Source organism: Helianthus annuus, chromosome 5, assembly GCF_002127325.2.
Source record: "Helianthus annuus cultivar XRQ/B chromosome 5, HanXRQr2.0-SUNRISE, whole genome shotgun sequence".
NCBI classification, from domain to species: Eukaryota; Viridiplantae; Streptophyta; class Magnoliopsida; order Asterales; family Asteraceae; genus Helianthus; species Helianthus annuus.
Genome location: NC_035437.2, coordinates 5,162,151 through 5,174,557, shown reverse-complemented (window position 1 = coordinate 5,174,557; position 12,407 = coordinate 5,162,151). Strand labels below are relative to the sequence as shown.

The following is a 12,407-nucleotide window of genomic DNA, read 5'->3' as shown; positions in this document are numbered from 1 at the left end:
GTATGTATGTATGTATGTAAGTAAGTATGTATGCATGTATGTATGTAGGTATGAAATGTGTATGAACATACGTGTGTAGGTACTTATCCATGAAGTAGGATTTGTTGTGCATGAAAGAAAGGATCTTGTATATATGCTTATATATATGGCTCTAACATGTTTGAATGGTCATGTTACTAATGGCGTGCCATGGTGAATGAAGTGTAACGCAGGAATAGCAAAGAAGTCTCACCGCGGGTCGTATGATCAGATGGAAAGCCGGAATGTAAAGAGTTAACGGAACGAAAAATAAACGTGAATGAATTTTACATGTTTATGATGCGTACTGATGTTTATGAATTTCATGTGGTGAGCGCAGGTAGTACGAGATACGAAGGATCTTCAAGGGATAGAGATCAAGGACCGAGTCACTAGTGAGATTGTACGGGAACGTTGATGTATATAATGTAGTAAACATAAGCTATGTTTTTACTTAATAAATAAGTCGACTGATGGATCTATGTGAAGGAATTATGTTAAAGTTAAATTTTAAATAAGTTAAGGTATTTATAATGAAAGAAATTTTATGGCTTAAATTTCCGCTACGACTTTTTGTCAATTACGAGTTAGGGTCTTACATTAATAATATTATAAATATCTAAATCTAATATCTAATAAATTATTAATATCCTTTGTTTTTTACTTATTAATAATATTACCCAAAACTTTTATACTTTTGCAATTTAGACCCTTTGTTTTTTTACTTATTAATCTAAAGCTTTTCATCTTTTCCAATTTAACCCCAACTCTTTTTAATTTTCAATTTTTTTCCACCATACTTTTCATCATTCCCAAGCTTTTCGTTTCGTTCTAAATTTTGTGAGTTAACGCAACGCAACGTGCGTGTAGGGTTCAACATTTTTCGTATATTTTTCCCGTTTGGCTCGTCAAAACACATCTATTTTTCTCTGTTTGACACGTTCGTCGCAACGCACGGGTCCTGGATTAACTTAGTTATTTTTTCTATGTTTTATGTTTCGATTTAATTTCTCTACAACGAGCGTGCGTAATTCAAAGATTTTACGTCTGCTTTTTGCTCGGCTTTATTTTTTTCCGTTTTTATTTATTTTGTTTTTATGAGTTTTCCGGTGTTGGTGATCGCTGATAATGGTATAGCATTGATACTACTTGACACAGTTTTACGACAACCGCTGCAACGCAGAGGCTTAATACTAGTTGAATAGTAAATATTTGAAAAATATTTTCCTCACCTCCCATTCAAAAGAATTATACCGTACCTCAAATACTTGAACATAATTGTGATGGTCGTACCAAAATCCCACAGTTTTCTCACCTCCCATGCAAAGAAATCATGTTGCACCTCAAGCACAAAAATTTTAGTATAAATAGAGTACAAAACAAATCCTATTAGCATACAAAAAACTTTCCATGGCAGATAAGGAGGTTGAGGAAATTGTGTTGGTAAGTGACAATACTGAGGGTTCTAGTAGCGGCGATGACAACTGTTTTGGTGGAGGATTGTTGCCTGAACCGGTTAGGGGTGTAAGGAACTGCGGTCGGCCTCCTAATTTTGTGACCAAGCTCTACGAGTTGGTTAGTAACAAAGACACCGACTCCATCATCTCATGGGTTCCGAACCAAGTTCCTGGTGGTGCTACAAGTTTTGCTATTTGGAATGAAGTGGACTTCATTAACAATGTCCTCCCTTTGATGTCAAAGAGTAATAATTTTGATAGCTTCATTACCCAAGTACACAATTATGTAAGAGTTTAACCTTTTCAATTATTGAATTACACAAAAATGTGAAGGTTAATAACTTAATATTAAACCAAACACTTTCTCTATTATCTTTAAATCATCTAATAGTTGTAATAGATTAACATAACTAGCGATTTTTATACGAATGTATATATTAATTAGGGATTCAAGAAGGTTTCTTGGGATCGTCGCGAGTATGCAAACGAGTGGTTCCAAGAGGGAAAACCACGTTTGTTGAAGCACATTAAGAGAAGAAACAAGAAGAATTCATCTGAGAAGGAGAAATTGGAAAATGAAATAAAAAAGCTTGAGAGTGAATCCAAAGAAGTTGATGATGAGTTACATGCGTTTAAAGCGTACGTAGATAACACTATATCTAGCCAGCAAAAAATCCTTCAAGCCATAGCAAATACTATGAAATCGATCTTTGATCACCATCGTTCTCATAAGGAGGTTGTAAGCAGTGATAATGACGCAAATGGTTTGGCTTTGGTTGGGCAACAAAATCACGAAACAAGCGAGCTAGGTGAATCAAGCTTTACTCCAAGTTGTGAGATTCTGACCGAAGAGGTGAACACAAATTTGCAATGAACACATCAAATTTAACTTGCTTGATGATGTATTCTGGAACTCGTGTTTATGTAAGGTTTTAAACTAGTTTAGTAACGATGTTAACGTTTCTTCTTCTAGTTTTATGTGTTTTATTTAACAAAATATTAATACATATTTGGCTAATCGTCGTTATTTATTTAGAATTTGATACGTGGGGTTCATTAGTAAGAAATATATCCAGGTTCATTTTTAGAAGTATCACTTCAATCGTTTCAAAATCAGATTCAATTTAACGAGATTTTGAAACGATCGGTTAGTTTGAAATACCAATGATTTGTTTTATTAATATATGAAACACATAACTTTTGGGTCGACATACCAACTATAAGAATGATTCCTTAGATGTAACATAACACGAATGTATTTTTTTACATTTTAACCTTGATAATCGACAGTGAATTGCGTAATCACATACCTGTTTTATGAGATATAAACTTAGGGGTGTAAATTTCCAACATGACATGAATCTAACATGAAATTCACTGATTTAAGTTTAGTATAAACAAGTTTGGATAGTGTTCATGCCAACTTGAAATGTTTACGAGTTGATCCATTTTACCCGTTTATTTATCTTTCTATATAATATAAATAACTTAAAAAGGAAGAGAAACTTAAATCCAATAACAATTGTTTTTATTTATTCAGTTGTCAATGTTAATTGAGAATGTTGATTTTACTAAAAATGAATTTACAAAAGTGTTTGGAGTTGGACTAATATCAAAACGGGCTTGGGTTGTTTAAGTAGGCATTTTAGTCAAGCCAACAGTATTGGGCTTCAACTCATAAATTGAGCTATATTTCCAATTAATTTTCCTAAGAGTTAAATATCATTTTAGTCTTTGTGGTTTGAGTTATTTTGTCATTTTAGTTCAAAGGTTTAATTTTTCGCCTATGGGTCCAAAAAGGTTTCATCATTGCCATTTTAGTCCACTGGGTTAACTTCATCCATTTTTTTGTTATTGGGAAGGGTATTTCAGTCATTTTATATGCAATTCTGTTAAATAGAAGGGCAATTCGGCTATATAGAATGACCGAATTGCCCTTCTCGTTAACAGAAATAATGGATGAAGTTAACCCAGTGAACTAAAATGGCAACGAGGAAACATTTTTGGAGCCACAGGCGAAAAACAAAACCTTTTGACTAAACTGGCAAAATGACCCAAACCATAGGGACTAAAATGGCATTTACCTCTTTTCCAAAATAAATAAAGAGTTAAATGTCATTTTAGTCTTTGTGGTTTGGGCCATTTTGTCAGTTTAGTCCAAAGGTTTTATTTTTCGTCTGTTGGTCCAAAAAGGTTTCACCGTTGCCATTTTAGTCCACTGGGTTAACTTCATCAATTATTTCTGCTAACGAGAAAGGCAATTCGGTCATTTTATACGGTTGAATTACCCTTCTAGTTCACTAAATTACATGTAAAATGACCAAATTGCACTTCTCGTTAACGGAAAAATAGATGAAGTTAAACTAGTGGACTAAAATGGCAACGATGAAACATTTTGGACTCACAGACGAAAAATGAAACCTTTGAACTAAACTGCCAAAATGGTCCAAACCACATGGACTAAAATGACACTTAACTCATAAATAAATATATAAAAACCAATAACAGGGCAAATGGATAGGTGCTGGTGTGTGTTGGTTGTCCATTAATCTTCAATTTTTTCATTGAAGACGTGACTTGCTTTAGGTGTTTGTACAATTAGTGTAAAAGGGTTAAGGATATATGAGTACCCGTTATGTGTTTTTCAAAAGAACTAAGACACGCCCTCTAATTCTACTTCTACTTCTAAATTTCTAAACTATGTTCGCTATAGAACTTGAATCTCCAACCTCACACGGAGAGAAACCATTTTACACACCTTGATACCACCACTAGGCTATAAGCCTTTTGGTGAGTACTAGTTTTGTTGACGGGTTCTTGATTTAGAAAAAGGTTTTGTGGTGCTCTCTTGTTGGATAAAGAATGTGATTGCGAAGTGTTGCTTACAATTTTTTATGTCCAATTTGCAAGGGTGTTTCATATGTTTGACATATCAAGTGTTACAATTGCCACGGGTATGGTCATTAAGCGACTGAGTGCCCTAAGCAAAAACTAGATGATAATGTGCCTCACTTGGATCGAGTTTATGAGCCAGTACCGTTAATGTGAGGAACAAGGGGTATAAACAAGGATTAATAGGGTGTATGCTGGTTTAATTATAAGTTTTGTTAAAAGTAAAAGGCAACAAAAGTTGAAGAGTCATTAATGATCATTCTAGGTGAATTAAACTAGAGATAAATGTTAGTTTAATTAAATTGTTATATTTAATTAAACTGAGTTGGTATTGATGGTTTTTTTACATGTTATTAGTTTAGTATAAACTAGCAATAACACCCGCGCGCGTTGCAGCGCGGATACATCGCGAACATCGAATGGATTAGTCAAAATGTTATATGATGCGTTAACCATATGAAAACGCGTGTTTTGACATATCTGATTGAACTCAATGTAACCAATATAAGCAACGTGACTGGATCAAAACATATAGTAAATCGAATTTATATTGTACAATCATATGTATCATATATGACCCGACTCATATACAGAAAACGTGATGGGTATAACGGAAAAGTTGCCACGTTTAATCATAAGGGACTAATTGGAGCTTTTGAAAAAAATGAAACCGCAATTTGACTCCATTCGATTCGAAACAAACTTTATAGAACATTCATAAAATAAACACGAAAACATATTATATTTGACCTGACTTGTTTCGCAAAAAAAATTTGTCGAAACGTACACCAACTCAAATTTATAGCGAAATGTACATACAAATATGCACGTAAAAATGTTTTTTAAACAAAGACGTATTATATTTGACATGACTCGTTTCCTAAAAAAAGTTTATGTCGAAACGTAGAGCAAATCAGATCCATACCGACATGTACATATAAATATGTACGTAAAATTAGATTTTTAGTAAAGGAGGTACAAAGGTAAAATCAAAACTAATTATTAGTAAAAAACTTAATAGGTTAAAAACGTTCGTAAAATAGTGTCATGTAGCACTAATGCCACATCACTGCCAGTGACCACCAACATCGTAAAGGCTCGTAAAAATAAAATAAATAAAAAAGGAAAATATAACACCAAACGAAAAGCATACGTAAAATCGTTGAGCCACACACACCCGTTATAGTGTTTTAATATGAAAAAATTAGACCGAAACGTAAAACGTAGAAAATAATAACCAAGTCGATCTAGGACCCGTGCGTTCCGACGAACCAGTCAAATGGAGAAAAATAGACGCGTTGCGACGGGCCTGTCAAATGGGAATAATAATAAGACGAAAAAACGTCGAACCGCACACGTACGTTGCGAAAGATTAAACGGATGGGGAACCAAAGTTGAAAATAAAAAAAAAGTTGTGATTAAATTGTAAAAGTTAAAAATAAAAAAAATCAAAAGGGTTAAAATTGAAAAATCAACTTTTTTTTTTTGAAATACTCCCTAAGCCTATTGTACAACTACATATAGCAACATAATATTGCTAATTTATATGATGGAAATAGACTGGTATGGTTATTGGTTAATGTTTTTTGTGTGATTTTGATTTTATAAAACCTGGCGTTGTGCCTAATTGCGTTTTCCCGTTCCTTTTCTTTGTTGTTCACGATATTCCTTCGATTGTTTGTGAGTTTTTCTGTGGTGATCTATCTAATTTGCTCCAACATTCCTTACATGTGCGGAACACTAATGCATTTTTTTTTTACATTTTAACCACCATATTTCATAGTGAAATATGTAGGATTTGATACCAAATGATATGTACCACTTGGATTTGTTGATAAGTAGAACAGGGATTGAAGGAGACAAGAAGAATATTAGAGAGAAACTAGACACGATTTATAATTTATCATTCCTAATTTCTAATTGCAAATAACTAGCCTTTTATAGGTATACAAAACAAAAGGACTATTTAAACTACACTAACCTACTATGCTAAATCTTAGGAAACTAACTTTGAACACTTATTAGGCTACGGTATGAAAGGAGGGTAGTCCTTGGAGGATATCCCTCCACCTCAGCGCCACGCCATAGTCCTTGGAGGATGCCCCTCCAAGGATGGAACCAAGGAAATGGTTGATGGTCCTACCCCACTTATATAGTTTATTTATTTTTTAAATTCATCAATATTTTTGTAACATTTAATAAGATATAAAATAAAATCATTAATATTAAAAAACAAACATTACATAATTTAAAGAAAACATAACCTAAAAAATTAAAATCCTAATAATTCCATTTTTTCGCGATCTTTTCTTTCATTTTACGTAAAATCGCTCGGTCTTCTTCCGGATACGGTTCCTTTATATTCGTTCCAATCTTTATGTTTGGGTTGTATGGATCCATGGCAAAAGTTATAAAAAGTTAAAGAATTTTATTAAATTGAGAGAGAATATTGGTTGTAGTGTGTAAAAAATGGTGTGAAAGATGTGTATTTATAGATAAAATAATTATTTTTTTTTGTTTTTTTATAAATCTAGCCGTTGGATTTGGATTTGAGGGAAATTGATTTTTTTTTTAAATTATAGCCGTTGTTTAACGGCAATATTTTGTCCACTTGTGCCCCGTCCTCAACGTCTCCAAGCTGCCGAAGAGAACAACGCAGCCACCCCGGAAGTGGTGTTGGAGGGTGTCGCCGGGCCTGAACGACCCCACACCGAGTGTCCTTATGCAACCTCGTTGCATTTTAGGAATGCATGCAATCGTGGCACACAACATTCCTCTCCTAAAATGATGAGATGTGATTTAAGAGTTGCTCTAGGGATGTTTTGAGTTTTTTAGTATATACTAAAGTGTGTGGACTAAATCATAACGGGCTTCAGTTGTTTTAAGTTGTCTTTTAAGTCAAGCCTATAGTATTGGGCTTGAAACTCATAACTTGGGCTATATAGCTATAATGCTATTGCTATATCTATATTGATGTAATGTTTTATTTTTCAATTACCAGAAAGAGCCAAAATATATAAAGAAAAACAATAAGGGGCAAACCAGTTCAAAGAACTTGTGTACAAAAAAGAATACGAATTAGAAAGTGGTTATAACTCCCATGGTTGGTATTTATGAGAATAGTTGTGTCTATCAGGCTTTTTTTAGCTTAGCTTGAATAATATGTTACTGAAAAATACACACAATCTTACTAATATTCTGTTAACCAATAACAATCGGTTGAAACGAATTTTGTATTGTGAAAGTGTCCTTTCAAGGAATAAAGGTTAGAAAACAAGTAAAAGCCTGGTTCGAAGAACCGAGAATATTCAATGTTTTAAAAACCAGTTCAAACCGGGTGGTTGTACCGGTTAAACCGCCTGATACACCCAGTTAAACCGGAAATATTAATGTTTGTTGAAGTAACACGTTATGGGTGTATTTCTTTTTTTGCTTTTTAACAGTCAACATGGTTGATTGAAGTTAATATTATTTACTATGAAATCAACGGCAAGCCTGGGGTAAGCAATTACTAGGACCTGGTAGCGGCATGCTGTATAATTTTCCATCCCCATAACATAATAAATTATGGTGGGGAACAAATAATAAAAGAAATTTCCAGGCAATGAAACACATTAATGAATGATATAGTTGGTTGGAAATTATAATATTAAATAACTCAATAAGTACCAAGATGTAACTTTTTATTGATAGCAGCTTTATATGTATATAATTAAATAAAGATATATGGATAAGGCCATGATATACCAATGGGTGATGTTCTATCGATAAAAACAAAGTTTTTAACATCTGAGGAAAAAGAGGTCTTGGATTTAAATCTCATTGACGACAGGGTATAAAAGAAATTTGCCATAAAAAACATAAGGCCATGCAAGGTCGGATCCAGGGAACCCCCTTGTTTTCGAAAATGGAAAAAATTAGTGGAAACTTTTTATGATTTAGAAAAAAAAAAGAGTGATAATTAGTGATAATGAACCCCAAGAAAAAAATTCTTAGATCCATCACTGAGGCCATGTTAGTTGTAAATTGTTTTTTGGTGAGAGTATATATAGATAAGTGAAATAAAAAAATAATAATATAATCTAGCCGTTATTTATGACCGCGGGCAACGGTCTTATTAGCCAAAAAACAAGTGAAGGCGTTTAAAAAAGGACGGCCGACCATTTCCTTTTCAAAAAAAAAAGCCCTCGGGCGGTTACGAGGCGTGTTTGGACTTTTTTTAGGAAAAAAGCCAAAAAAAAAACCACTACAAATGGTCTTATAAACATTCGAACTCAACTGATTCAACAATGTTAGAACCCTAATTAACTCAAATGTTCCTGTATGATGTTGTTTCGCACTTGCATCTAGCTTATGGCTAGTTGTTTTTGCTATTTAATAAAATTGTCTTGGTTTAAAAATAATAACTGAGAATACTTAGGTTCTCTTACAAGGAAAGTGAGGCAAATGAAATAATTATATTATAGTCATTACATGTATTAAATGAAAGAATAAAATGCATATATAAAAGAAAATTTAAAGCAAAATGGGCCAAAGGTACAAGAGTGTGGTGGTCCATATTTTTGGGAAACATAGTCCAAAAGTCCAATGTTTGAACTATTTCATTTATTGAAGTGTAAAATTTAAATACAAAAACTACTCATATATAAAAATAAAATTAAAAAAAAAACTTAAAGAAGTTGAATAATTAACTGACTTCAAATGGGGTCCCATCTGGTATGATTAGTTGATTACCCAACAAAAAAACAAAAATAACGTATGCAATGACAAATTGGATGTAACAAATAATACTATAACCTTAAAATTGTTGTATATGTTGTTGATTCAAATAATAATTCAACTAAGCGGTGTTACATTGATAGAAGACTCATGCATGCTTTGCACTTGTGCAAAGGATGATGTGGAGTTGTGGATCAGGTGTTTATTGGGAGTTCTTTCTCGAATCATATTTGGCGATGGTTGTTCAAGTGGACTATTGTGGCTATTCAAGCGCCTTTTAATCGACTTGACATCTTCTATATCATAAATTCATGTTTAAATTTGAGAAAAGGTAAAACGTTACTTTAAGCGCTTTTTTATTCGACTATTTGGCATATGTAGAAGGAGATAAATTCTCAGGTGTTACGAAAGGAGTATCGTTCAATGATGAAAATAGTGGATGATTATTTGGTTAGACTAGGTTTGTTCCCCGACTAACACTTTTTAATCGTTTCCTTGTCTAGCTTCTTGATATGTTTTGTTATATATATATATATATATATATATATATATATATATATATATAGGGTAAGGATAGTGTAAAAAGGGCCTAAAGTGTGAGAAGTGTGAGAACTGTATTATAACACTATATATAATATTATATAACACCATATAAACACCGTATAACAATATGTAACACCATATAATATCATATAACACTATGTAACACTATATAACATTATATAACAAATATAACACTATACATCTATCATAGACATGCTATCAGACAGCCTATAGTGTTATATTTGTTATATAATGATATATAGTGTTATATGGTGTTACATATTGTTATACGGTGTTTATATGGTGTTATATAGTATTATATATAGTGTTATAATACATTTTGAGCACTTTGAGCACTTTTACAGGATCCTCTACCTATATATATATATATATCGAATTACGCATGTAATAAAACTCAAAACTCTAATCACGCATGTTGGAAAAACATAATCATGCATGGTTTTATATATATATTCGCCCCCTTCCTAAAAAGAAAATGTGTGATCTCCGGTCAAAGTCATCATATTTTAAAGTCATTGATTATACATGGAATTCCATAGAATAGAATGCAGTAAGTAACTTTGCAAGAAGTTGATTTATGGGGCTACCAGAATGAAAGAAAAAGAGATAATGTGGAAGAAATTTCTATATGGGACCACTTACATGCAAAGTTAAGATTCGTAATCTAAGACTTTGACAAAAAATAAATCAAAAAGGAATTTCGACAACAATTACCACTAGACATTGTATAGTAGAACACCCAAAAAGCATCGTTTCATCAAGACGAAGGTAACCTAAGTAGCCAACTCAAGGAACTCTGCATCTCCTTCTTAAGTAAATCCTGAGCAAATTTTATAGTTCTTGACTTAATTTTTCTTTTACCTATTGAGTGCGACCCTCTTTATATTTAGATTAGATTACGCTAACCATTCATGTCGTATGTTGAAAGTTTAGAAATAATCCTTAGGACTTAGGTATGAAAACTAAAACCATAACGTCCCTCAGAATGACATTTCTAACCAAATCACAAAGATAAAAACTCAACATGTTGCATTCTAGTGGTTTTGTACCTTTTGCGCGTTACTTCTATTTTGTACATTAACCCACCTCTTGCATGTGATATATAAACTCAATAAAAAATTAAATTGAGTACTTGTAGGGCCACCCAGAGGGTGTGTCGAGTGTGCCACCGCACAGGGCGCCTAATTTTTTATGTTCTCGTTTTACCTGTAAAGTTCTTTTAATTGTTATATTCAATATTTAAGCACAAAATGAGTTACGGAAGAGTTAGTAAGGTGGTGTTTGTTTTTTTTCAAAAAGAGCTTCCTGCCTCTTCTGTCTGCACCGTGCAGACGCGGGAAGATGTTTAGCCTCAAAAGAGTGTTTGTTTTTTTTTTGAGAAGTGCTTCCTGTCTCTCCCCAGCCTCTTCATGAGGAAGTGATAAAACCAAAGCTTCTCCAAGAAGAGCTTTACCTCTTCTTGGCACCACCTCCACCTCCACCCATGCTCCGCCCCTGCTCCGCCACCACCACCACTGCTCCGCCACCATCATCATCATCATCACCACCCCTACTCCGCCACCACCACCTCCACTCCGCCACCACCTCCGCTGCTCCGCCACCACCACCACTGCTCCGCCATCATCATCATCATCACCACCTCCGCTGCTCCAGCCTCCACTCCGCCATCACCTCTGCTCCACCTCCACTCCGCCACCACCTCCGACATCATCATCAACATCACAAACAAAACCCCCACATCAAAACCCCCAAAACGAAAACCCTAAAATCGAAAACCCTAAATCGATCGGAAACGAACACCCCAAATCGATCAAAGTTCAGCGAGTCCGGTCGACCTCATGTTCAGCGACTCCGGCCAGGTGTGAAGGCGGAGGTGGTGACGGTCGTTTTGTTCGATTCGTTGCAGGCTCGGTGGTTGTGATGATGGCGGTGGAGGTGGTGACGGTGGTTGTGATGATGGCGGTGGTGAAGTGGTGGCGGTGGTGATGATGGCGGTGGTGCAGATTGTAGAGAGAGAGTAGAGAGAGAGTGGAGGTGCAGATTGTGTTAAAACCTAGAAGAAGAAGAGGTTTGTGTTAAAACCTAGAAGAAGAAGAGGTTTTATATAAAAGAAAAAACAAACCCTCTTCTCCTTACAGACTGAAGACATTTGGTCCACCTCTTCTCCTGCAGATGCCTGCAGATGTGGCCTGCAGCAGAAGAGGTTTTCAAGAAGAAAAAACAAACAGCACCTAAGACTCACTTCATGCCATAGGTCAGGCTGCGAGTTTAATGCTTAGTAGCGCCTCATTTTTGTGAAAATTGTATACATATATCTACCACGATTTGGGCTTTTAACCTATAAGTAATATGTAATGTAACCCGGTCGGTTTGAGTTTCGACTCAGTTAGACTTTGAGCCTAGCCCTAGAGTGAATGTAAAATATAATTATACACATATAAGTTTCCATATTAATTAATGATCAACTTTTACTGGTCGTATAGGATATCTAAAATGTCTAGTACGAAGCAGAGGAATTGTAAATTCAAATTCCAACTATATGTATAGTGTATCTTAATTTAACCCATGTATATTAAGACTAGTCTAAGATCCCGTGAGTTTCGCGGATGGTTTAACACTAACATATAATATCTACTGGCATTGAAGCCCATGTAGATCATCATTTTTGTTCTAGATCTTTCCAAAACTTAGGCTTCACGTCTAAGGGTCGCCAGATAGATACCTTATGCACCAAATATTAAAGCACCAAACAAAACT

General features: G+C 34.4%; 1 protein-coding gene across 1 annotated transcript; it reads left to right on the top strand.

Annotated features, from left to right (window-relative positions):
• Positions 1-1,425: 1,425 nt before the first annotated feature.
• Positions 1,426-2,493, top strand: LOC110938459 (heat stress transcription factor A-7a). Its single transcript, XM_022180779.1, has 2 exons — positions 1,426-1,761; positions 1,921-2,493. Exons 1-2 carry the CDS (start codon positions 1,429-1,431, stop codon positions 2,347-2,349), a joined length of 762 nt encoding a protein of 253 aa, XP_022036471.1. The 5' UTR covers positions 1,426-1,428; the 3' UTR covers positions 2,350-2,493.
• The last annotated feature ends 9,914 nt before the right edge of the window (positions 2,494-12,407 follow it).